Source organism: Pelecanus crispus, chromosome 13 (assembly GCF_030463565.1).
Source record: "Pelecanus crispus isolate bPelCri1 chromosome 13, bPelCri1.pri, whole genome shotgun sequence".
Taxonomy (NCBI): Eukaryota; Metazoa; Chordata; class Aves; order Pelecaniformes; family Pelecanidae; genus Pelecanus; species Pelecanus crispus.
Window position 1 is genome coordinate 2,520,376 of NC_134655.1, and position 27,506 is coordinate 2,547,881.

At 39.8% G+C, this 27,506-nt stretch overlaps 1 protein-coding gene across 1 annotated transcript; it reads left to right on the forward strand.

Annotated features, from left to right (window-relative positions):
* CHIC1 (cysteine rich hydrophobic domain 1) lies at nucleotides 1–19,251 on the forward strand. Its single transcript, XM_075720389.1, has 6 exons — nucleotides 1–167; nucleotides 7,307–7,361; nucleotides 14,202–14,357; nucleotides 17,155–17,211; nucleotides 17,445–17,504; nucleotides 18,281–19,251. Exons 1-6 carry the CDS (start codon nucleotides 1–3, stop codon nucleotides 18,329–18,331), a joined length of 546 nt encoding a protein of 181 aa, XP_075576504.1. The 3' UTR covers nucleotides 18,332–19,251.
* The last annotated feature ends 8,255 nt before the right edge of the window (nucleotides 19,252–27,506 follow it).

Consider the following 27,506-nt stretch of genomic DNA (forward strand, 5'->3'; position numbering starts at 1 on the left):
ATGAGCGTACTACTCCCCAATATGGCGGACTTCGACACTATCTATGAGCTGGAGGAGGAGGAGGAGGAGGAGGAGGAGTCCGAGCCTGTGGTGCGGAGCCAGGAGCTGCCCCGGCCCCGCGATGCGCCGGATCCCGTAGCGGTACGGGGCGCCGGGCACATCACCGTGTAAGGAGCGGGGGCTGGCGGCGGGCACGGCAGGCAGCGTGACAGGGCCGGCGTGGCGGGGCGGGGGCGGCCGGGCGGGAGCATCGTGCCGCCGCAGCGGGCTGCCGCGGGCAGCGGGGGCACGGCTGGCGGTGCCGGGAGGGGGGGAGGAGGCGGGGGGGCCCGAGCCCCGTCCCTGCCTGCCCCGAGGTTCCCCTCCCCCGCGGGCGGGAGCTGCCCGCCGTACCGTGGTCTGCAGCCCCGCTCCCCCCCGTCACCTGTTTTGTGAGAGGAGTTCTGCTTTTAACGTGTTAAAACGGGAAACTGCGTGTTTTCCAGTCGCTTTAGGCAACCCAAAGTCGTGACTGAAGAACTGAAGTTCAGCTGGCTGTCCGCTGCAGGAGCAGCCGCTGAGCAGCCCTGCCAGTGCTGGGTGGACTTCTTTTTCCGAACAGTCTGTTAGATAAAGATTAAACGCCGCCCCACGCGAGGATCAGCAGCCTGCTCAGACCGTTCCACTGTGACCCTTCTCTGTCTCAGCTGAGCCGTGGAGCCCCCGCACTGCACTGCAGAGGAGGCACATGGCTGTGCTGGAGTTTATCTACTCCAAACTTATTTGTGAGTTTGGTTTAGGTTAAGGGGTTTCATCATTAGAAGGCAACATGAGCTGGAATGTTTGCTGCTCGTTTAAACAGTTGGAACAGAAGCTGAGCAAACTGTGTGACCTTATACGTAATGTTTACTGAAAGGGATTTTCTTAATATTCCTACTCCTGCAAGTGGAGGAATTAATATAACAAAGTACATCCATAACAAGTTGTTGGTTTTTACGTTCATTTTCGTGGCAGGGAGGGAGGTATGGAAATTTTTGTATTGCAGAGATCCATCAAGCTTGCGTTGCTTTGGGTCTGTCTTTGGACTGCATAAAGAATGGACGTTTCTCTCTGTAAATAGGTGCAGTGTGATGTAGCTATCTGCAGCAAAAACACTGGGTGGGGAAGGCTCTCTCATCCTAAGAGAACTAATGTTGGATTTGATACTGTGTCTGTCATGTAAGTCTCAATCAGGTTTGCGTTGCGCTAGCGCCAGCGGATAGTTGCTCTGCTGCACCGCAGTGTACTTGCTTGTGTTGATGGAATTTCCTTCTGTCCTGACCCCAAGTAGCATGTGGCCTGACTGAAGGAGGGATGTAACACAAGCCAAATGATCAGAATACCACATACCCATCTGACTAGTTATCTGGTTTTAAGCACTAAACTGGAAAAAAATGTTACACACTTATCTGCTTTGTCTGCTGTGATGCTTTTTGTGTATCAGTGATGTTCCTTAAAGTTCCTTCTCGGCTCCAGCGTCTTTTGGGGATGGGCAGGAGCATCTCCAAGAACTCTGTCAACTAGTGATCTCTACAGCAAAAGAAAGGAAAACTTGTAAGTGATGCGGAAATCATCAGCTAGCATACGTGCCCTTGTAACTTCCTGAACTGAATTCCCATCCACCTTCTTTTCCCTTTCTTCCACTCCTCCCAGCTTTCCTCCTGTACAGGTATACCTGCCTCAATGGCAGAAGGCAGCTTTTATCAGTTCATGACGTATTTTTAAATCTCCTTATATTAATAAAACCAGTTAGTAGATGTTACCAGTGAAATGCAAATAAACCCTGGCCACTATAGTATGCAGTCCTAACCTCCTTATGAAATGGGAAATGTTTTACTTCCTCAAGAGTTTCTGCTTAGTATGTAGCTCTGAAATTCTGTCACTTTTTGATCATAGGGATGCTGCTGCTTTTGAAATCAGTTGGCTTCAGAAGCAGCCTGCTCTAGTTACTGAAGCGAGATACGTCATCGAGTAAAACTTGTGTTTGTTTTCTGAACCTGTCTGGAACATTGCTGATAAAAATTTCTGTCCTGACAAGTCAGACACTCTATTGGGGAAAAAAAAAAGCAAAGAAACCTAGTTATTTTTAAAAAGCTATTGTTTTCCTTGGATTTTTGTTTCAGATGCCTTCTGTTCCTCATCTGACGCTGGCCTTCTTGGATACTTTTGGTGTATAGAGAAGGGAGAATTCTCTAATTCCAGGGTCATCTTCTGGTCCAGCTTTTCATGTACAGTCCTCTTATAAAACTCCCAAGTTAGTAGACTCAAACTACCTATTAGTTTCTTGCATGAGAGTTTTTATTCTTATGACCTTGTCACTGAGCTGCTGGCCCTAACAGAGTTCTACTGCAGTATCCAACAGTACTAAATATAAATTCCAAGAATCTTCTGAGGGTTTTTAGCAGGATCTTGCTTTTTCCCACTGACTGTTTTGCTAACCCTTTTACCCCTGTGCATGGTAAGAGTGATCATGTAAAGTATATTTGGGTTATTTTACTCACACAAGAGAGAGAGAGAGAACGTATGTGGAAGCGGTTAGCAAAATTTATGCTCACCTCGTTCAATGCTCTTTCACTCTAGAAGATTCTTACTTTGAAAAAATTAACTATCGGTCATATTTATTGTTTTCAGAAAGCTTTTGAATTTTAGCACAGAGAAATCACTAGGACCTAGTAAATGCCTTTTCTTTGCTTCTGAAATTCCATTTTAATGAGTTATAAACCCATTGTTCCCTATTTCTTGCATAGTCAGTGTGACTCTGGTCAGTGTATCCACATATCTCAACATAAATATTTTTAGTGAAGACTGAGTCATATGCCTACTAAAGCAACAGCAATAACTTTCAAAAACAGAGCAGTAAACAAACTCTAACTTGGTTATAAGTTTTTATTTATCTGATGTAATCTTTCCATGTTATTAAGTCCATGTGGATGGATAGTAATGAGGTAATGAAATAGCCATTATGTGTATTTTTGCCCTTAGTATGCAGCTTGTGATTCCTGCTTAAGTCTGCAGACCTCCTAGTTTGGGATACAAGTTAACTTTTGTTATCCCATTATTTTCTGTAGGAGTGCCCCAGGGATCCACAATCCAGGTGGTAATGAAAAGCATAAGGGCATCAATTAGGGAAGGCAGGGAAGAGCCAGGTGCTCTCAGTTGTGATAAGATGACATTTGATTATTGGCTGATATTACTCCATCTTCCGCATATTTAAAATAGCAGATTCCACATATTTAAAATAGCAAATGACCTCAGCCTTTCACTAGTTATCAAAAACTGTTTTTCCAAAACATCATCCATGGGTAAGGACGCTCTTCAGTAGTTCCGTTGGCTTCATAGGAAAACGTCCTAGGCTAGGAAGAGAAATGTTACATGTTTAAGGAGATTTCAGCTCAGGGCTCTTGATGAATGTCTTCTTTATTCTCTAATGCTGGACAAAGCTTAGACGATACCTCAAAGAATAAGTGGGATCCGAGCTTGTCTGTTCAAGATAGATTAAACGTAACCTGGGTTAGGTGTGGGGGAAGAAGCCGTGCTAAAAGGAGGTTGGAGAGCCTATTGTATGGGAGTTGACTGAACGGGTTTAGCTTGTGTAGTCTGGTAAGACTGATGACTATCTATAAATACAGTACTGGGATAAAAGAGAATGAAGTCGAAAGAAAATAAAAAAAGGTAAAGCACCTGTAAACATGTCTCTTCTAGATAGGAGAAAGTGTTTTCCAAAATCTTCCTGTTTCAGTTCTGGGGACAGGAAACCTTACCTCCTTATGCTTTGTAAACTTACAGAAAGAATTTTATAATGTGATACCTATTGCAGGTGGGGTTTGCACCTGATGCTTCAGGGTGTTCATTTCAGTCTTTAACTTGAGGGATTTATGAATATATCTTCTTACAGTTCCCTATGAGAAGTTGCATTCTCCCCACTTTACAAATGGGGGAAATGAGATGACGGGGTTTGTCTGATGCCATACATTAAAACAGGGAAAGGGAGGCAGAACAACTGTGAGGTGTTGTGAGGTGGCCCTAGTTCTATGCCAGTGTTGTTGCCTATAGGAAACAGTGCCTTGCTTTTAGAGATCCTTGTCATCCAGTGAGAAAATTGCAACCAAAGTAGATGGGTGACTTACCTGAATTTCTAAATGGTAGACTTCGGGCAGCTGTCACTGAGGAGCCAGAGAACTAGCCCAGAAATAAGTCGCCACCAACTGATGCTTTAAATGATTTAAAGGACAGGTACTGGAATTTATTTACATAGCTATTTGTAAATATTCTGAATTTTAGACGACTCCATAGGCCAAATCATGCTAGATCATTAGTCTGTTGTAGGTCTAATGAAGTTACTTATCTCTTAATCGAGACTTTAGGTCTTACCTTTTTTACACTGAATATTCTAATAACACTTCAGTACTTCTACAAAGTCGCTTGCAAAGCTATAGAACTATACAACATTCTGCTTTAACATTTCTAAAAAAAAAATCTTTTTTTATTTGGTTCTTGAATTCCCCCTCCTCCCCCATCTAATAGGAGTTTAATGTTTCTGAACTATGTGGTAAATCATCACGAGGAGAGTCTGTAAAACTTCTAGAGACACTTGAGTAAAACTGTTAAAGGCCATCAGTGATGCTGACTAAGCATAGTATTATAATGTAGCATAGTCCTGTTTTCAGTATAGCAAAACCTTTTCTGTTCTTTTAGCCATTTGCAGGTGTCAGCATCAAAGAGATGTATTTCTGTAACTGAGGTTTCTTGGACATAACTGAATGGAATGTTTTGGCAACTGATAAAAGTTTTGGGTTTAAATATGTTTCATGACATTATCAGCCTTCAAATTCAACGTAATAAAATATATTGTGGCCTTGGATTCTTAATAGATCTAAATCAGAAGGCACTAATTTATGTTACTCTTTATGGAAATTGGTGGTGCAATGGGAATTTTAATGAGTATATGTGACTGTGAGATAAAAGACACTACCTATGACTTAGGAAGTTTTTGAACTATGAATTGTTGAAGGTCAGAAGAGTATTCTAGGGAAATGGAAGTACATGTTGGCTTTTTTTTTTTTTCTTTTGCTGTTTCCTAGGCATCTGCTACTGGCCACTGTAAGAGTCAGTGTTCCGGGCTAGGTGGGCCTTTGGCATGATTTAGTTGAATTAGTCTGTTATATGTGTAGAGTAAATAATTCTGCAGTATTACCTGAACTTGCCAGTAGTTCATTTATTATGTTGTCTGATTGCTAGAAGTTTGTGTTCATTTCAGGTAGTTTCATTGCTGATACACAGAAAAGTCCATATTCCTCAAAACAAGCTTGTGTATTGTTAGTCTTTTGTGGATTTTGTTAAAGACTGAAAAGACTCCCTCATTGCTCCTCAAGCTTCCTTAATAAATATATAGTATAACAAAACTTGGAAGATCTCAGCTTAAAAAGAAAAGGTGCAAAATGTGGAGGCTGACTTGCCAGGTTACATTCACAGAGAATGGAAACGTGCTTATATTAGTAACCTTTGTGCTTGCCTAAAATCTTACTGGTTTTACTGTTTGGTTTTGTAGCACTAATTTAACATCATGGCTTTCCAGTTCCCTTGAGTATGCAGTAGCCCATGCTGTGCTGACGTTCAGGTCGCCCACATGCGCTTCTAGAAACTTTTCAGTGAAAATACGTTGAATGAAACAAACACAAATAGGTGGCAATTGGTTATAGCGCTTGGAATAGCTTAAGAGACAAAGGTTGAGAAACACTTCAATTAAGATCTACTCTTTGGGGTTTTTTTAATGTTTTACACGACTAATGCTCCAATATGCTGCTCTTTACAAGAGTGAAGTCTCTGACTTAAATTAGCCATTGAAGAACTTGATTGGACTTCACTGGTATTGTTGACAAACGTTTTAATTAGCTTACTGGATTTCTAAAGACAGGACAAGTTCTTTTATTATGCTTCTCTTCTTTAAGGTTTATTTTACATTTTTGTAGACCTCTGAACAAGTTACATTGCCAAGTTTGGATATCTGAGTTATTCTGCTGTGCACACGGGTACGTATGTATTACACAGTGATAGGGGGCTGATGGCGCTTCAGCAATACAAGTATTCGTCTAAGTGACCAGTGAGGAGTATTTCAGGTGTCAGTTTGACTCAAAGCAAATACTCTGTCTCCAGAAGGTTTGTTTCTACAATAAATATTGCAATACCAAATGTATTTGTGCTCCTCTTTTTGGCTGTGATCCTTTGTTTTTTTTTTCCTTTTTTGAACAAAAATACTCAGGAGGTAGTTTAAGCAGAGCTCACAGTGAACTTGATGTGCGGTGTATTTAACTTTACAAACTTAACATTAAGCTCTGTTCAAACGTAAAGGTTGTAGCTGAGATGCCGGCTGCTGTTGTATTTTGCTAAATTACCGAATTGCAAAGGTTAAAGATTTCAAGTGAGGTAGAGGGGATGGAAGATCAGAGTTCTTGCTCTGCAGAAGCTAGCAGGTGTAGCATCAGAGCTTAGTTAACTTCCTGCCTACTTACATGCTTTAAATAAAATAATAAAGTCAAGTCAGCCTGCACTGTCAGTATCCTGATCTACACCACTAGCGTTTTGGAAATGTCCGCCGCTTCAGTAGTTTTGGAGCTAGTGGTAACACAGGTTTACAAGCGAAGTCCAGCTCCCTGTAGATTTCCCTGACGATAACGAAGACTTGCCTCTTGCTCAGTAACAAGAACGCTTCAATGAAGAATAGTCACAGTGATACCCAAGACTTAGTTTTCTTCAAGTTCATAGTTGTTTTAAAGTTGTTCTTTGTGTAGGCTGTTACATGTTTTGCATGAGATAGTTTAACTCAGCCCAAAGCAATTTTTTAAAACTGTATGGTTATAAATTTCTAAGATGATGATGAATGGGTTCCTTATAACTAGCTTTATCTGTTGCATGTGAATAAATTGCATGAGTAAGAAAAATAGCAGTAGAAGGATTATTGAACCTAGTAAAACTGGAATTTAATAGCTGGAGCTTTTTTCCTTAAAGATTGAAACTTAACTGCCATCCAACTGTAAAAGAATTTTTGCACTTTTAGCGACTTGAAGGTATTGAAGTAAGGCAACAAGCTATATTTCTCTGTCTTATAAATGACCTTGTGAATGGTACACGAGACCTGATAAAACTTAGCTTGAAAGCTCATGAAATAATGTAAATGTAAGGGCAAAAGAAATTTAATAGTTTTTTTTAAAGTACAAAATCTATTACTTTTTTTAAGGGAAACAAAATAAGTTAGGTGGAATATATTTTGTTTGTCTCTTTTGTTTTCAAGGTTTGGCTTGAGCAACAAGTTTGATACAGAATTTCCTTCTGTTCTGACAGGGAAGGTAAGTGTGAGATTAAACTGTTCTTTTAAATGGAAAGATCCAGTGCGTCCAGTGGTTTCTGTGTTACGAATACGTGCTCGTGAATCCGCAGTGCAGGCCAGCACTGCGCTGAAGACTGTTGAATTAACTCTGTCCTCTATGAACTAGCTGGTTGACGTCCAGTCCCTACAGTGTACTCTGAAACAAGAAAAAATGATTTGCAGTGATTGCTATCGTTATTGACATTCTAAACACAGAAAAGCTCAACATGGCATCATACTGTTTTCATGCAGGCAATCTACATGAAAGCAAGACTCGCTTAACCTTGCTTTATAGATCTGGAGTTTGCGCTACCTCCCGTGTGAATTAAATTATTTCAAATACTAGACCTCTCTTTTTAATATGTCTGTCAAGCCTTGAGTTTATATTTAGACAGGTCTCTGGAAGAAAATCTGTTTTATCTGAAGCTTTAAGGAACAAAACATTATAGTGTTAAATCTACAAATTAAGTAGGGTTTTAGTACATTTTCAGAAATACAGTAATTGTTTAGTTCTGAAAATTAGAGGTGACAGGTCTCTTGCTTTCTCTGGAGTCCTGTCATCTTACTAAGTGCAAGTGCAATAAATATTCATTTGTAGCTATTAATTAATGAAATCTTGTAACAAAATTCTTGGTTACGGTCCTAAATTCTTTTCATAATTTTTTTTCTTCTTTTAGACTTTTGAATTCTTTTTCTCTCGGATTTTTTTCTTTCTGCTGTTTCACTCTCTAGTGCTTTTCTTTTGCTTCATTTTATATCCCCCTTGTGTATCTTTTCCAGAATTGGTGAGGAAAGAGTTTATTTGGCTCTGACTACTTTCTCTAATGTCATACCATACAGCTACGCTACCTCTGCAGCCTCTTGCAGTAGCTGTTGAGTCATATTAACAATATACTAAAATGCAGCTGGATGGCGTCTCCTGGTTCTGCCAAATCCATCTGGTGTTTTTCTCCTTCATTTTCACCCCCTAGTATAATGAGTAAAATACTCGTGTTGAATTTGTCCAGCTTTTTTGACAGCAGTACAAATGAAAAGCAGGTTGCTGTTTGGAGTTTTTGGTTGTTAAAAGACAGCCTGGGAACTCTGGCCTTGCTTCAGAATCTCACTGCGCTCAAAAGGAAGAGTCTGACCGATTCCATAGTGTCGAACGGGAGGGCTGGCGATAACACCATTTGCATTTCACTACCTTGCATGTTTAAGGTTGATTCTTTTTTGCGAAGCTCTTTCTGATCACTGAAAAGCCACAGAATACTTCCTGGAAATAATTTTTATGTTCTTCTATTCAAGTTGTAGTTTGCTATAAATTAGCCAATAGAAAATACCTAGCAGGAAACGTTAAAACTTAATTTGATTATATAATTTCGTCTCTTTCTCTCTCTCTAAAATATATTTGTGTATATTAAAAAAACAAAACAAACCCAACCCCCCCAAACCTATGCTTTTTCATACGAGCATCAATGCCTGTCACATTTTTGACTTGATCGTCCTCCTCTTGTTAAACACACAGTGAGCAAAAGTTTAAATTAAAGTTCAGTTCATTGTTTGGACTTAATTTAGCAAAAAGAGGAAAGAGGAAGTTCTTTCCTTCTACTTGGCATTTACCCTCATTCTTCTATAGATCTGATCAGTGACAGCATAAACCATGTGAGCAGGGATTTGCTGTACGTGTGTGCTGCTTCTGTTCAGAATCTTGGTATGCTGTCTTTTTCTCATGTGGATTTGAGGGGCTTTCTGAGTAAGAAGACCTTGAAAATAAATTAGGTCCCTCTTGTGAGGGGAAAACACCAATCAAATGAGGTAGTAAACACATTTTTCTTACTGCCTGCCACACGCTGCCATGAAAGACATTAGAAACCACGGTTGTGGGTTTTTTGGTTTTTAATACTTTCATGAATTGCAAGAAATAAATAATCTGCTTCTTCCACTGGTTGTGGCAGTCAATCACCTTTATCCCTATTGAAAATGAAAACTCAGTCAGTTTTTTCCAGTAAGAAGGTTTTCTTCAAATGCCATGATAAATAATTCACAGTCATAAGCATTGTAGTTGATACACTTTAAGATCTTTTACTGTTCTTAAAATACAGATTTTTTACTTTTTATGAAATGCAATTTATGAATAGCATAGCGACTTTATATTAACAGTTTGTGATTAAAATGTTTACTATGAACTTGCATTACTACACAGCTAGTGTAAGGCAATGTCATACTTTATTCAGAAAGTCTGTGTAACGTTAAGTTTAATGGCTTTGTTGTCCAGTGTGAATTGATATTAATAATATATCCCATCTGCTAATGGACTGTAAAAGATGAAGCCATTAGGTGGGGCTGATGGATTTCTCTATAGTATTGTTTTTCTTTTTGATAAATACAGATGAAGATCTAGGTTTTTAAACATAGGATGAAAATCTATCCAATGCACAATAGAAATCCTAACTAGATAAAACTATCTAGCTACACCTTTCTCCCAGAAGCACTAACTTTTTGGCTTTATGACACTGTGTAGTCTTAGGAATTTACTTAAGCTTCCTGACCCTCAGTTTGCCCATCTACATAATGATGATAGTAAACCTTCCGCTAATTTTCTTGGTTTTAAAATCTGAAATACCCCTCCTCGTTCACCCATCTACCCTACCTCCTCATCTCCCAGTTTTTACAGAGTCTGGATAGGTATTGTAAATTAGCCTAGGGCTAAGAGGCATGTAATTACATCTTAAATATTTAATTGAGACATGTTTGTTGCTTTTTTGGGGAGAGGTGAATGTGTATATTTGAGGATAAAACATAGACAATAAAACAGTAAAGGAAAGGAAAATATCAGGTAGGTTAGATGTTGGGCCTCGCTAATTCAGCTAGATTGACTTAATATCTATCTTGCAGGGTGAGACACAAGCTTCAGCTGGTTTATGAAGACCGAGCTGGGCTTTCAAACAGTGCATTCTTCTCAACAGAATATTGTAAGAAAAGAATTGACTGCATTTAATACAGAGGCAATATTTAACTTTTAATAATGTGATTGGACTTTGGCCTAAATTTAAATTCTGTGTGCTACAGTTTGATAGGTTTATTAATTCTTTTAAAACAAGCATTTAAAAGCTTTTAACAAAATACTCTTCATGATATATGGTGCAATAGAACACAGTGCTCCAGGTGACAAGAAAATGATGGAGGCAGTGAACCTTAAGGAAGAAAGTGGAGTTTCCTGCCCTCATCTTAAAACAGTAAGGGTCCTATACAGAGATGACTGTGCAATGCAGGGAAACGTAAGCCATAAAATGGGGTCTTGGTATTGTGATCCCATTGCAACATGTGATTGATAGGGTTTGTGATCATGATGATTGAAGGAGAAAGATCAGGCCTGCTGGGCTTTACTTGCTCTCTTCCTGTGTTTGTAGATTCTCTTGCATCCTGTTGTAAAATATTATGACACCCCCTCCTTTCCTTTTATGTTTTTTTTTTTTCCCCCTCCCTTAAAGACCTAAAAGGAGCTAATGTCTCTTTACAAGGTGTACTGCACAGCCAGGAGCTATGTACTTATCTCATTCTTTTAAAGACCCAGACAGAAACTTTCCAAGAGACTTTCCAAAATTACTCAAAACTAGACTTTCTTAGGGAGCTTTCTTTGTGCAGGAGGCGCTGTTAATTCTCTTTTTGAAATGCATTAGTGATTTCATATTAACCTTTCAGTATCTGTAACTGCAAGAAAGGTGAGATTTAAAATTATGCCAGAAAATCAACAAAATTCTTTGGTGACCGTTTCATTTGGATACCTTTTTGTTATTAAATTAGAGCAGTTATTTTATTTACAGGTACTTTGTTCTTTGTCACTGTGTAACAATACTTTGTTACTGAGATGTAAACTGAGAGAAAAAAACTGTGGTTTGCCTCTGTTTATCACAGAATGAGGCTTATCGTGGTTCCTGGTTCCTTTAGTTTCAAATGAAGATGTGTCATTGACTGACAGAAATATTTATCGTGATTGCATTTCCTAAAGGGAGAAATATATCCCATAGTTTGGGTTAGCCAAAACCATCTTAAGTAATTTCATTTTATGTTGCAGCTAAGAGAGTCACTTTTACATGAAAGTATTTGGTGCATTATCAGGTAGTAGTGGTGCTTTCATTATGCTATATTAAGGTGAACATCATACCAAAATTCCTGAAATAGGAATTTTTTCTGTTTCTTGGTGGCATCCCAAGTTGGTTTCTAGTTTAGCCATTTGCAGCTCTGTGCTCTACAGGAAGGAGAGTACTTCACCGTTGTTCTGATAAAGTGGCATCAAACTGTTAACCTGCTGTGAACAGTGACTCCCTTAAAAGTAGCACAGAAATAGGGAATCTCGTCATCCCAGCGCTTTCTTTCTAGGTCCCAAATTTTTCTGCCAGCTGGGATCTAAAAATCTGGTTGGATTCTTTTCACGTTGGATGTTATCACTGCTGATAAGATTTCTTCATGTTAAGTTAAATTCTAGACTCTGTGATTCCGTTGTCTTTAGTAGGTTCGTACAGCTGTATTTTGGGGTTGGGGTGTGTTGTTGTCAAGGGGGAGTAAACTTTGTGTCTAACAGAAAATGAAACATTCTCTTTTCTTTGTGGGATTCATTGTGGAAGTATGAATAGGGTCAAGAAAAGAAACTACTTATTTTTGTCTTTCAAATAAACAGAATGATACGTGTACAAATTTCAAAAGACTTATCAAAGAAAGTGCCATTTCTATCTATCTAAATGTTAGGAACATGTAAACTTCCTTAAGAGTTGAGAATGCTAATTTCTTAATGTACGTAATCTCAATTTACTTTGAAGGATGTCTGACTGCAGAAGCTGTACAGTGTTACTCGTGCTGCATACAACCAACCTGATTGTACTTTACTACAAAACTTGCTCCCACATTGAAGATGAAATGGTCTTACTCATGTGCAGCTGATATTTGTGGTATCCTAAATACAAGAGCCAGCATTGCCAAAGAGATGTGTAAAACCTTCTGTCTCAGATACATGCAAATACAGGCTAGTTTTCCACATTACAATGTGATTTTTGTTCTGCTCATTGAAAATGCCCTAATACATGGGATTTCTGGGTTTTTTGCCATTTTCTTTCTTTCTTCCCCCCCAACCTAAGATGTCTGTTGTAAAATATATTTAAATGTTGATATTCCAGTCAGTTGAAAGAAAAATTTTTTACTTGCTCCATTTGTATATGTAAAAAGAATTATAAGAAAGTCTATTTAATGGGGGGGGGGGGGGGGGGGGGGGCTGTATAATTGCAAGAGAAACACTTTCTGTGTACTTATTAATTCCTGCTATAAAATAATCACAATGTTAAATTATAAATTACAGTTACATTACTAACTGTAGGCCTGGCTTGTGTACAAACCCAGGTGACCTCTGACTCTACACCGCATGGTGATCTGAATGGCCAGGAAACAGATGTTGTATTTATTTACTTCCTTTCCTGCAATGTTTTAATGAATTTAGCTCTTGTGAATAGGCGGAGGTAGCAGAATCAGGTCCTCTCCATTTCCTGTCCCATAGTTTTGCTCCTTTGGTGAAAGGAGTCTTTGTCATTAAATTAATGCTTTTGTTGTTGCCCTTGTTTGCAGAACTAAATGAACAGAGTTGGGCTCGCTTGGTTGGAAGGATTATGTAGGAGTTGCACAGCTCTGTATACAGACTAATTCTGGGGGTATTTTTCTTCAACGTGGCAAGTAGTTAGGAAAGTTGGTTTGGGTTTTGTGGTTTTTTTTTTGTTTTGGTGTTGTTGGTGAATTGGTTTTGGGTTGGGGTTGGTTTTGGGGGTTTTTTTTGCGTTGTGGTGCCTGACTGGTCAAGTCTATTGAAGTTGGATCTGATTATTCCGCTTTGTGCATTCGAATGCTGGATCGTGTTACAGTTAAGAGCGCCATCTTGGGAGTCTATACCACAAATCCATATTTGACTTGTCAGATATAAGTTATTTAGATTCCGTAGGGAGATGAGGGATTTGGGGTATGTAAATAGGTAAGTGCTCTCACTCTTTTATAAGAAACGTGCTGCTATCGGAGAAAGGAGCTCATTTCTGATAGAAAATGTAATTTTCCACTGTGACTCTGCAGTAGCAAGATATTATTTTGAGTAAGCGCTGCTGAATATTCCTTAATTTAAATAAGTTGTTTTTCAACAGCTAGGCTTTATTCCTAACCCTGTACAAGATGCATTTCTTTGCCTTGAATATAATCCAGTACATGTCTTTCTGGGCTTCCCTATTTTAGGAAGCAGCCACAGGTGAAGCTGTGGCCTCACGTTGATACAGACCACTCCAGGGATTTATTTGTGGACAGAGGTCCACATTCCCCCAGGCACAGTGTAGACTTGCATTGGTATGAAATTAATTTGGACAATATTATCCTTTTTTCTGTGTGACACGTGTTTTTACTACGAAGCTGGCCTGCATTCCCTTGGAAACCAGCTATCTGTCATTCTTGAAATTTTTTTTTTGGTCAGCATAGCCAGTGCACATGTTGCACAGCTGTGTCCCACTTCTAGTTTTGTTTGGGGCCACTATGTTATCAGGACAATTGATTTATTAATGGTGCAATAAATAAGGATGAGGCTGTTCATCTAAGCAATGTTTAGCTTTTTAATGCAAGTTTTCACAAAGCATGCACCATAAATGAATTTGTTACAGGAAAGTGACTTTTCATGCTCACTGGATGACCAGTGTTTCAAAAGATGGGGTCATATTGTATAATCGTATTATATTTCATTTACATTTTAACCTGTAGAGGCAATTATTAAGAAAATACACCTGTAATGGCTTTCCACTGAAGTTCAGCACTTCTATTGCAGGTTGCCCCAGAAGAATTCAAGACCAGCATCAGCCGTGTGAATGCCTGTTTAAGAAAGAATCTCCCTGTCAATGTAAAATGGCTGCTTTGTGGCTGTCTGTGCTGCTGCTGCACACTGGGCTGTAGCCTGTGGCCTGTAGTCTGTCTTAACAAAAGAGTAAGTACGTTTCATGCTTCTTATTCTATTCATTTTGCCATTGCTGATACTGTTAAATAATGTTTAATAGTATCATCCCCATTTTAAAACCCTTTTTTTGTCTCGCTAGCATTCCAAAGGTTATTCCGTTTTCTATTCTTTAGAAAGTAGAAAAAGTATGTTTGTTAGTGAAGTCAATGATACCAGATCAGCAATTGAATTAATAGTCTTAGGAATAGCTAATCCTATCTCGGGTCAAAGAACAGGATGCAGTATGTGATAACCTTGATTTCCAGGATTTCTAAAGGTCTAAGAATTGAGTTAAATGAGTGCAGAACTGGACATTGACCTTCAAAGGCTGCTTGAACTGGAGTGAAACTTACTTTTCCTCTTCGCACCCCCCCCCACACCCCAGAATAAGTATTTTTTTAAATTAAAAATTACATTTTTGCATGCAATAGTTACCATAACATTTCTGAGCTGTGGTTCATTTGACATATTTTACTGTGCTGTTTCTATTAAGAACAAACACAGATTTGTTTTCTATTCAGGAAGTTTTAAGACTTCCCTTTATTTATTGTCAACAGAAAGCTGACAATTCTTGTAATCGGGTCCAAAGTAATAATTCTGAAAAGCACTTTAGCAATATGAAGTAAACATGATCCTAATTACCTCTATGGTTTACATTTAGAATTGATTTATCACAGCAGTAAATGTTTAGGAAATACATCAACAGGAATAGTGTAATGATAGTCTTTGCAGCTACATAGTTTGTAAGACTTGTAGCCATAAAATTGTATTATCCATAAATGTAAATAGTACGTAGGTGCACTAGAACTATCACACTTGTCAATTTAATTATAGGAAAAGAGCCTCAGTAAAAATCTGTTAAAAAGTAATACTTCTGGCTTTCAAGAGTTTATGATCTTTAATAAAACAAACCAAAAGCAAAAATGAGGAATAGGCATTGCTTTTCACGGAAAATAAAACAGAAGTGTTTTGCCAAACTTTCCAACTTGCTCAAGAAAATAACAGTTGCGTTGACTGGCATTGAGGTTTTGGTTAAAAAAAAAAAAAAAGCACTAAAGGCATAATATGTTAACTTTGTTGAACTGCTAATTGCTGGAGCCTGGATCACTAAAAAGTTACAGGACTTGCTTTAGCTCTTTTTAACTGCCTTTATAAACGTTCTTATTGCAGAGGAATATGCTTGAGAGATCCAGATGGAATATTTGCAGTTCTAAAACCATATTTAATATTCTCGTGCTAGTGAAAATCTAAATAAATGCCTGTGTGATGTTGTAGTGTTAATGTAATTCTCAAGGGTATAAATAATATGTATCAGGTAGGAGTAGGGAAGATCATGCTACTTCTGTGGGTATGTGTGTGTGTATATTAGAGCGATTTGATCACTAACAATCACAAGTATAAGATGGTTCTTAATTTTCTCTTGTGATGGGTTGAACCGAGTCAGCAACTCAGCACCCACCAGCCACTTGCTTACTCCCCCCGACCCAAGCAGGATGGGGGAGAAAAAGTAAGAAAAGTAAGAAAAGTAAGCAAAAGTAAGAAAAAGAGCAAAAGTAAGAAAAATTCATGTGTCGAGATAAAGACAGTTTAATAAGTGAAGGGAAGAAAACCCAAGCGATGCAAAGGCAAATCGCTCACCGCTTCCCACCAGCAGACCGATGCACAGCTTGTCTCTGGGCAGTGGGCTACACTGGAAAGAACTGCCCCCAATTTTATTGCTGAGCATGACGGGACATGGCACGGAATATCCCTTTGGTCAGTGCTGTTCAGCAATAGCTAAAACACTGATGTGGTATTAAAGCTGTTTCAGTCCTAGATCTAAACCACAGCACCATACAAGCTGCTGCGAAGAAAATTAACTCCAGGCCAGCCAGTCCCCGTACACTCACCTGGCAACAAAAAGCATTATGAGATCCAAAGGCTGGAATATGAAACTAAGACAGCTGAAACAGGAAACAACACGTACTTTTAAATTCCAAGGATAGCTTTGTCACTGGAAAAACTTACAAAGAAGTGGTAGATTCTTCACCATTAAGTCTTTGACTCAGGATTGGATAGCTTTGTATCTTTTTTTTAAACAAGATGGTGTAGCTCACCTACCATTAATAGTTTTAGCAAAGAAATGGTGAATAGAATTCTGTGGCATACCACACAGGAACTAGAGCAGATCATCACAGTTGGCTTTCTGTGACCTTAAAAAAAATCACTGAAACGCCAAAAATCTTCTCCTCTCCCACAGTTGTGTAAAGAGCAGAACATGAAGGTCATATGCAATTCGGTGTCCAAGAGCTGAAAATACAGGCACTGCTTGTTGTGAGCTGGAGTTCTGTGGTGTTGAGATTTTCTCAGGATTCAGATAACAGTTACATCAGCAAAATTGGGAAATTACATGTATGGAAATGACGTGTTGTCAGTAGACCACCTGTAGTGAGTGCAGTATTTGGCCAAGAGAATGTGGGAGATTCTGTTTTGCTGGCTTGGCTATGGTAGTCAAAAATACTAAATTCAAAAGGATCTCTTACCAAGTAAATGAATTCTGGGAAAGTTGCTGTCCTAAGTTAACAAAAAACCTGTGGGTGTGTTCTTTTTTTTCTGAAGAAGATCTGATGTTGAGGCGTGGGGAGTTCAAGTGGTAGGACTTCCATTTATAGTTTTTCTTTTGCTTGGTTCTACTTCTATAAAACTAACTTATTTTAAATGAATCTTAAGCCAGAAATGCAATAGTAAGATTCTTCTGATGAGGCTGGCTACTGAACCATTTATAATACAGTTTTGACTTACTTTTTAGACTAGAAGATCAATTCAGAAGTTATTAGAATGGGAAAATAACAGACTATATCATAAGGTAAGAAAAGTTAGAGTGCTTGTTTTCTTCAGCTTTAAGAATAGTAGGGGCTTTTTGCGTAATTTGCATGTAGGAATGTTACAGTCTTGTTATAATGCCATACTTTATACTGATCTTAAACCTGTGTCTGAAGTGTTCTGGATCCTGATAATTTGATATTGCTAGCGCTTGTTACATTGCTCATCAAAACAATGCTGCGGTCTGCATTAATCCTTTGATAATTATTTTCTTAGCTTGGTTTGCACTGGAAGCTGAGTAAAAGGAAATGCGAAACTAGCAATATGATGGAATATGTAAGTATTAGTTCTGTTACTTATTTGGTATTCAACATGTCTATGATTTTATAGAGCAAATCCTTAACTTACTGGACTGTCACCTCTCCGAAAAAGGTGCAGTCATGTTTGACATACACCCCTGAAAGCCGCTTTTAACAAGAGCAGCCGTGGCATATATTGAGACTTAGAAATTGTCACCGCTAAACATGTTTTCTCTGCATAACAATTCTACATATGCGCTGCAGGTACACTTGTTTTGGTCTGTAATTTGTAGTGAGGGAGACCCACTGGGACTTTGCACATTGGTGTGACTCCCACACCAGTCCATAGTTCTTTAATGCTGATCCGCCTTTTCCATTGGTATTCATAATTCCTTTGATTCAAATTCTTTGTGCAGAAATATTGCATTTTTATAGTAGTGTGGTTTTTGTATGGATCTCTTTTTTTTTTTTTCTTTTTCTTTCTTTTTGCTAGCTCTTGAATTTCATGAAGTTTTAACCAAGACAGAGAGTCCATTTAGGAAAGTAGAATTTAGAATATTTCTGTGGTCCTGCTACTCCCCCATCCACTGTATAGCTGCAAAGATTGTGTAGGCTTGAAGAAAAGAGATAGTCACCCCAAAAACGCGTCCAGAAGCCCTGTATTTCAAAATGACTGAAATCTCTGCTTTGTTACTTACAGAGTATCTCAGGTTTAGTCTTATGTACTAGCCAATGTTGCATGGAAATTGCGCTGAAGGTTTGAACTTTTTGGTTACTGTGTTCTGTTCTTGTCTTTTTTCCCTTCTTCAACAGGTAATATTAATAGAGTTCTTACCAAAATATCCCATATTTCGACCTGACTGAGGAACAGCATTTGATCTTTCATGTTACCTGTCATTTTCTACCCTTAGTGCCTTGTAGATGATTTTGGAAAGAAGATGGTCTACTTTGCTGTGACTTAAAAATGTTCGTCAGTAGAATATCTTCCTTGCTATGTTACTTTCTTTTGTTAAGAAGAGAACAATTTGCACATTTTTTTTTATGTTAAATGAGGCTTCTATGTTGCACTCTGAATTTTTGACATTAACTGATATGGTTGCCACTAGGGATCTAACATCAGTGCTGCTTAAACTTGTTCTGAGCATGCTGCCTTATTAATTTCTATATTTGCTGTCCTCAAACATGCATCCTAATGCCATGTCATACTATATTTCATTCTAAACGTCGCAATCCTATAAACCCTCAGTAGAAATGTCCAGGTAAGCGTCTAGTAGTAATGATTTTAGTATAACTTGCTTGCATAGGACTTGCAATCAACAGCACTGGTTTTGTCCTGCACTTTGCAAAATCGTCATTTACATTAGGGGGTTAATTATTTTACCCACTATGGATTTGTAAATATTGACTCTTTGCATAATGTAAAGTGTGGTATGCCAAGGTTTACAGAATGTAATATAGCTCTTATTCTATTGCCAACAGTCTGACATTGTTTTATTCGTTACATTTGCTAGTAGCCATCTGATTGTATAGACCCATTCACACGCTGGTTTTATGGTAAAGCCATAATGAGTTTGTACATACTATCAGATGTGTAGGGCTCAGTTGCACTTTGTTTAGTAAATGGATGAAAAATGCATAGCATTTCTGTCTTTTTTTTTTTTTTTAAAAGGTATTTCAGATGTTGTTTGTAACACCTGAAATAGGAAGCTTAAATACTGTTCACCTTTGAAAAAGTTGCATTTGTGGGGTAGATGGCGGCTGCTATTAGCAAAATACCCTAAAGCCTCTTTTTAAGTTAGGAATATATAGATGTCAAGTTTTGGTTTTAAGTAAGGAAAAAAAATGTTTCATAATTGGAGACCTTTATTACTAAGGAGAAAAATTTGGAACAGCCAAATCAAAGCTGAAGTAACGCTTTCGTTATTTTTGTAGTGCGATAATACTTCAACGTTTTAACAATTAAGTGACACGGCATCCTTTCCAGTGGAAATAAATTTTATCTAAATCAGAGTAGTGTTTCAAAATATGCTGGTGGGAGGAAGTGGATCAGTTGAAAGGGTTCACGTGTATGTTTTGGCGTTCAGGCACAGTCTGAAGAGCCACAAATGCCTTGTGGAATTTACAAGTATTTTTGGATTCTTCCCTGTTTGCCTGATCTCAGGAAGGGAAGTAATTGTAGAAAAACTCCCTGTAATGGCTGACCTAAGCAAGACCACTTGATAATAGTAAGCAAATGAAAATTGATGCAAGTTCCCTCCCTGTCCTAACTAGAAATAAGAAATCAGATTAAAAACAGCAGATGACTTGAGTATCTGCAATTTGTGATGAGTATCATTGTAAGCGTCCAGGCATTTCTTTGCAGCAACTTGACTCCTTGCGACATCATCCCAAGTTGCTTTTTAGTTTCAGGGTGACTTGGGATTTCCTCTGAATGTATTTGCATCTTTTCAGTATGCAATATTATATTAGAATGTACTATTTGTTAGACCATTGCATTCTAATAACTGTAGTAGGCCAGATTTCTTGTACGCAGTGTTTACAGAGGCCAGTTTTATGCAAGTTGTTAACTTCAAATCAAATTTTGTGCTATTCTTACTGTACAGCTGAGGTGTGTCAGGCTCCAGCGCTTGCAGTAGTTTCCAATCACAGACTGATGCTTCGGATTCCGAAATGTGAAATATTTAGTGCGGAGGTTTCATTTGACTTGGTGGATGGGTGATAACTAACTGTGTAATTGCATTTGTAACATAACGAATAAAAAACTACTCTGTTGTTCGAATTTAATGTTAGCTACACTTTGCAACTCAGATTTCTATCACAGAACCAAGCAAAGTGTTCTCTCCAATTTATTTTTTTAGGATGAGTGTTAACTAGAAGCAGAGAAAATACTTAATGGCAGAAAAATGCAGTGTAAACCAAAACTGAAATAGCACACCCAATTCTCTGTATTTCCCTTACAAATAAGTTTCTGGAGTAAATGAAGGGAGCTTAGCTTAATTAACAGAACAATGGAAGTTTGTTACTGTTACGCCAGAACTTTGTTAGTAATTTTCGTTCTTTGTGTAAGAAACTCAAGAAATCTCAGCAGGTTCTTTTCTTCTTTATGTGACTCTATTTTCAAAATGTTCTTTTCCAACTGAGAGCACAGGCGAGCCGAATGAGAGTGCTAGTAGTTGCCAGTGGTGAATGCTGAGCGGTCTTCAGTCTCGCTGCTAAAAGAAATCCTCTTCAGTCTGTGCTGACTTCATTGTATTCAGTTCAAAATTACTCAACCCAATTTCTCTTGTTGCTGTGAAGTGCTGTGCCAAGCTGAGAGAATACCCTGAGCTACAGGAGCCCCCAGTCCCTCTGGGCTGCTCCCTGGCCACGATACGACCGGAGATCCAAGGCAGGACAAGATGGTAGCTTTGCTTTCCACCCTCATCCTTTCATCCCTTCGTCCCCTTCCCGTGGGCCTGGCCACATCCAGCGCCGCAGGCTGCTCTGCCTGCAGCAGATCGTCTGCCCCTGGGTCTCACCCGGGCACCACGAGGCACTTAAGCACAGAATATTAGTCTTTAAAGTTTACATTTTAAGTATATAAATTCTATACATTTTACTTTGTCCTTAATTATTTTAATTTGTCTGCAAAGTATGAAAGGGTCTCTTCTTTTTGTGTTTTAATAGACATTTAAATATGTGGCCATAAAGCAACTAGTAAAGAATAGGAGAGCCAAAACTGCCATTTACAGTAAGCTCCATGTTTGAATAGGTAAATACATTTGTATTAAAATGCAAAACCAGCAGCAGTATTTATTTGCATCTGAAGGAGACAGGTTCCATAGCTCATGTAAAGGTGAAGGCAGCTGTAAGTACTGCTGTGAACTCTGTGCACTTCTGCTCTGCCTACAGGTTCTTTTTCGCCTGGGCTATCCTTTGCTTTAACACAAAAACATTCAGGGGTAATTGTATCTCCCAAGACTGAAAATCTCCTTTTGACAATATGTCATCAGCATGAATTGGTAAACCTACTTATGGAGGATTCTTGTTAACTGGAGAAAGAATTGGTAGCAATATAACAGAGATTAATGTTAGCAAAGTGTAGCGGAAGTGGTAAAGAAAGTGCCTTGACTGGTTCCAACAAAAGAGAAAACATTGTGCAGAGAGTGAAGAGAAAAGGGAACTAGTAACTATCAGTAGTGTGCATTTGCAGCAGATTTTTAAAAGCAGCTACTGTCTACCAAGTCAATGTTCAATTTTTCGTATAAACATGTTGACACTGACTTTCCTTTCTAGTTTTTATCTAGGAAATATTTGGGTTTGTATCTAGTAAGTTTTTGTAGCTAAGGCGTATTGAAGTATTAAAGAATACTGGCAGAGCATCAAAGCTCTTACCTACTGACTCCTGACCTGCATCTGTGAAGTTGTTTTACTATAGGAGGAGGAAAAAAAAAAGTGTTCCAAGACATGCACAGACAAGTCGAGGAAGTGTGGATTCAGTTGTAGATGGGTGGTTTTAAAACAAAAACACATTTTTGCTACTTGCGGTGTGGTCTTGATAAATTAAAAAAAAAAAAAGTCCTTATGCTTTTCTTGATAGGTACAAAATTCCGTATGCAAAAACATGAATATGTGTTTATTATTGTCCCACTATGACAGTTTACTACATTTACTTGTCAACACACTACCATTGGAGCAATAAAAGTGTCAAGCTATTAATATTCAATGTAAATAATTCATCATTTTAGTAAGTAATGTTATGTGATTCTTCTGCCATTTTTTTTGTTTTCTGCTTTTGGTGTTCTTGCGGTGTTGTAACATTACTTGTACTGCTTAAAAAAGTGGTTTTGTTTAAGCTGTATGAAACTTTGTGTTCTTAACATTTTTATTCTGTTTACAAGTGAACAGCCACTTTTTTAATAGGACCTCACATCTTGAGAGTTTTCTTTTTCTTTTTTTTTTTTTAATTAAAATAAAATTCTAACTGAGCTTGCTTTCTACAATTTACTGCACTGGCTTGTGCCATTAAAAGAAGCTGGAAGTCAGACATGCTTAATCACTTTGAGACATTTTTGTTTAATTAAATTTAAAGATGAAAACCTTTGAATAGCGCAATGTGTTTATGGGGGGGAATCTTTTGCGTCTCTCTCTGTAGCAGCGTGCTGATCAGCTGCGAATGGAATGGCAGTAGTGGTGGGTTTTCTTTGAGACACATTTCTGATATGGCCAGATCAGGTGCTTGCATTGGGTCTTGAAGTATGGTTTGGCTGGTTTAAAGAACAAGACTTGGAAAACTTAGGAATGCTTTCCAAAAAAGAAAACTGCAGAATGATCATCACATTCAGTCTTCCAGATAATTTGTGTGGTTGGCTTACAGACCCTCTGGTTGTAAGGACTTCTTGTAGGAGTCTCTTGCTGCAGCATTCCGCTCCGAAAAGCAGAGGGTGTTCTCCGATGCTGTTGTAGTTGCACATCAAAGGGAGCCTAACCTGAGCGTGGATAGCGTGTGCTAGCGAAATAAATCGTTGGCTTATGTAGAGGATTCTGAACGTAGGGCAATGCAGCCTTTTGTGTGTGTTAACAGGCTAGCTGTGTAGCTGTGAAAGCAGGACTTAAAATTAAAGCCTTTGGCTCATCCCTGAGGGAAAAATACTGCATTCCTGAACTGAGCGCATGTGATGTTTTTATTGAAAGTTGGTGTCCTCAGTTGTTTTGGACAAATACAGGAGCATCTGGGTTGACATGCTGTTTAAGCGTGGAAATGTCACTGAATATTGTTTGAGAAATTTAGAGAATGTTACTGTGGTGTTAGACCAAACATAGGAACATTGGGCTGAGTCATGAAGTTAATCCTGTTAGGGTTTACGAGATGTAATTGCCTAGACTATTAGCAAAGGTCCGTTTTAAGAATATTTGGGATTTGGCCCCGACTTCTACTCTTGGAAGGCAGTTTCAGAACTGTTTGGTAGTAAGGCTTACTTTAATGTCTGTGCCAATGTATTTATAATTCTATACCTCTGTCATGTCAATATTGTTCTTCAGCGTAAATAGTTGAAGTGTTCTGGCTGAGTTTATTTTTCTAGTTAAGCTTATAGAGACATAAATCCTCTTAGTCTTCATTTGCTAGACAAAATGAAATGTTAGTCTCCTCTCAAAAGCAAAGTTCTCTGTTTCTGATCATCCTACTTGCACTTGCTTGCATTTATTCCAGTTTGAATTAATTTTCCTTGAATAGGGCTGACCAGAAACAGTCGGATGTTCCAGATAATGGCTCCTGGCTAAGGCACCAGGTATTCCAGTGTAGACAGTTCCCTCTCTTCTGTGAAAATAATATGATCCATTAAATTTAAAGGATCACATTTGTCTCTTTAATGGCTGTATTGTGTTTCTGATTCTGTGATAACTTTGGGACTTTTTCTCTTCAGTCACTTCTAGTTTCTATGAGCTCCCAACAGATGCTCTGATTACTAGGCCCATCAGTCCAGACTCATCATTTGACACTTTGTACTGTTGAATTTCTTGGTACTTACATTACAGCGGTCCTCCCAATCTGCCAGCTCTTCTTGCATATGTGCTCCCATTCCTCCTGTAAAAAAAAAAAAAAAAAAAAAAAAAGAAAAACAAACCCTTTGTCACTGACTGATTCCATCTGCAAAGTTAACAAAAATGTTTTTACTAAAAAGATTAGTTCCAAGATTGATGCCTGAATTCTGCTTGTAATTTTCTAATAGCCCTTTTACTTGGTCCCTTACCTGATTTAAATTTTTCTATTATTTCTCCATCTGACTGAACCAGTAATTTCCTTGTTTATCTGGTAGATCTACCCTATTTGGACTTTGTTGATTTACACCTGTTTGTTTTGTAAACATGTGAACGGGGCAGACTTGGGTCTAGGCTACACTACTGAATTTTCTGTATTTTCTGTAATCACTGGATCTGTTTAGAGGATTATCCTTTTAATTAGGAAAAATTTCTTTATGGAAAGGGTGGTCAAGCATTGGAACAGGCTGCCCAGAGAGGTGGTGGAGTCACCATCCCTGGAAGCGTTCAAAAAACGGGTAGATGTGGCACTTTGGGATATGGTTTAGTCTAGTCTACCCTTGATTGGTTTAGGTGGGCTTGGTAGTGTAGGTTAATGGTTGGACTGGATGATCTTAAAGGTCTTTTCCAACCTAGACGATTCTATGATTCTAATATAGTCACGATTTATTTCACATTCTTTATATAAACCTTATGATCCATAGTAGCCTTCTTTTGAACAGAACATTAAAATTTCTGCAGGAAATAGATTTATGTATCTAAGTTCACTGGTAACAAATACAACCTGACATTTCTGCTAGAAAAAAAAACCACTTTTTAAGAACACTCCGGGTCATGTGGGATATCCAAAATTGGAATAAAATTGGGAGGAGGAATTACAGTAGCTCTCAGACTAAAAAGAATTTAAAATTAAATTAAAAGGCATATATTAAACAAAAGGTAATGACTGATCTGTATTTAGTGTAAATTATGTGATGTGCAAGCCTAATAATTGAAAATTACTGGTTCTCCAGACAGTATCTACAAGGATATCCTTGCACACTGATGACAATGAAGTGTCTGAATAGGGCAACAAGTCCAACGGAGTTCTCATTTTGGCAGTATTGTACACAACGCACCAACACGCACCCAGTGGGTGCCCAATTTGAGATGCTTTGAAGCCATAGGACTTGCAGAATATGGTCTATGAGGACTTTCTGCAAACAGTAACACTGTGGTTGAGTGCGTAAAATGGCTCGGTGCCCAAATAATACTGGGAATGGCTAGGAGAAACCACAGCGATACGGCACAGCTCAGCAGTGCAGGGCAGCGCACAAACTTAATTCCACGCTAGTTTCCTACGTACCTGAACATTTCATCCTTCATCAAAGACGAATTTATTTAGACCTTAAAATGACAGTCTATTGGATGGGGAAATCCCTAGCCACAGAGGGTCAGTCCACATCTTAATCTGAGCTAGATTATGAAGTGCAAAGTTGTAAATTGAAAACCAAGGAGCTGGTTATCCTAACTGCTGTTTGCATCAAAATGCAAGTAAGTTCCTTTCAAATCTAATTTAATTCCTATTGGGTTTTTTGGGGGGGTTGGTTGGGTTTGTTTGGGGTTTTTTTAAGATAATTCTCAAGTAAAGTTCAAGTGCTGTTTTGGGACCACCTGGAAAAAAACCCAAACAACTATTGTAAAATCTGTTCATAGACAACAAGAGTTGTTGGCCACTGCTGAGGCCCTTTGTATGAGTGGCAATTTTCCACCTCTGTGTGGGTTAATTGGAAACCCTTGGTAGTGTATGACCAGGGGATCTCGGGGATCGACTCTCAATACACTTTGGGGGTCCTGTGGAACAGTTGTGTATTCGCTATTCCAGTTGCTACGGTGAGCATTTGTTCAGCGTTTCTTTCCACCTGTAGCAGAAAGCAGGGGACGCTGAGGAGGAATGGATCCTAGCCATGCTTCAACCACAAAGAGAAGACACACTTCCAAGGTAACTTTTTGATAGAGTATTTTTTGTCATTGTTGAGTGCATGGAAAAGGTAACTTGCTTTATGATTCTTTACAATTTTTGGTAGCATTGAGCAGTGCTGAAAATCACATTGCTGTAAGTTTCCATGTAGTACTGATGGATTTAAGAGCTTTGAAACTCACAGAGGGTGATACTAATTGGTACAGCTACTCTAAAGCAGAAGCTACCAGATGGCTTTGAATTGCAGAAGAACAAGCATCAGGCACTACATCTCGAGGGTGTAAAACATGAAATTCACTTAAAAGCTGCAAAGCCAGAAATGGGTTGTGTAAATCCCACCCAAGAAGTACTGAACTCTTTCATAGTGTCATCAACCGTTTTATGAATAGTTATATTGGCAGAACAGCTGTTAGGACTTGTGAAATGAACACAAATAGCAGTATTATTTGCCTCTGGGTGCTTCCAAAAACATCTTTGGAAATTCTGTTGGACTCCTCGAGCCCTTTGGGGAGCTCCTAGCAGGAGGCCCATGAGTGTCAGGTACAAGAGCCACAGTGGCCATTTGTGCTCTGCCGCTCTCCACGCTGAGGTAACTTTGGTAGCTGGAAGTCTCCAGAGTCGCAACCTTACCAGACTCATTGTGAAAGGCTGAGGAAAACTTAGGTATTTTAGAAAAGTCTAAATGTGACATCCACTTTGCCAGACAGCGCTGTTTCAAAAGGCAGCCGCTCGGGAAGCGGTTGTTCAACCAAGGCTCTGGTGCGTGTCGAGCCCTGTTAAGGGCTGTGGCTGCAGACCACCACACCGGCCCTCGCCAGTGGAACACTTACTGATTTGGATGTTAGCGACAGCGAAACCCAGCACAGCTCACGTACTGCAGGACTCTGGGGGAGAAAGCTCCGAGCCTGGCTGGGGGATGCAAACCCGCTTGTTCAGCCAGCGAGCGGCTGCTGTGGCTGCGGGGCAGCGACCAGCCCCAGCGGGCCCGCCCGCCGGGAGTGCGGGACAGCGGGGCCTGCCCGGGCAGCGCGGCCCGAGGGAGCCCGCCCTTCCCGCTCGCCTCAGGCCGCTCGCGCCGCTCCCGCCCTTCCCGCCCGCCTCGGGCCGCCGCCGCTCCCCTGGGCGCATGCGCAGAGGCGCCGCGCATGCGCCCCCGCCGGCCCGTCCTGCGCCGCGGCGGTGGCCCGGGGCCCGGTGCGCGGCGCCTTTTGTAAGGGCGGCGCGGGCGGCGCTAGGGCCCGGCGGCGGCCTCCGCTCCCTCGCCGGGGGGCCTCGCCCTCCTCCGCGCCTCCCTCCGCCGCTCCCCGCCCGCGGCGGCCAAAGAAAGAGCAATGGCGGCGCGTTAGCCGGGCGTCCTCGGCGCGGCCCGCCGGCTGCGGACCTTCCCCGCTCCGTGCCGCCCGCGACGGATGCGCGCCTCGCCTCAGGCCCCGGCGGAAGCCTAGCGGGGCCCCGGCGGCCGCCGCCGCTTCTCCTCCTCCTCCGCCTCCTCCTGCCGCCGCGGGGGAGGGCGGGCAGCTCGGGGCGCCCCGCTCCCCTCAGCCCCGCGGCGCGGCGGCC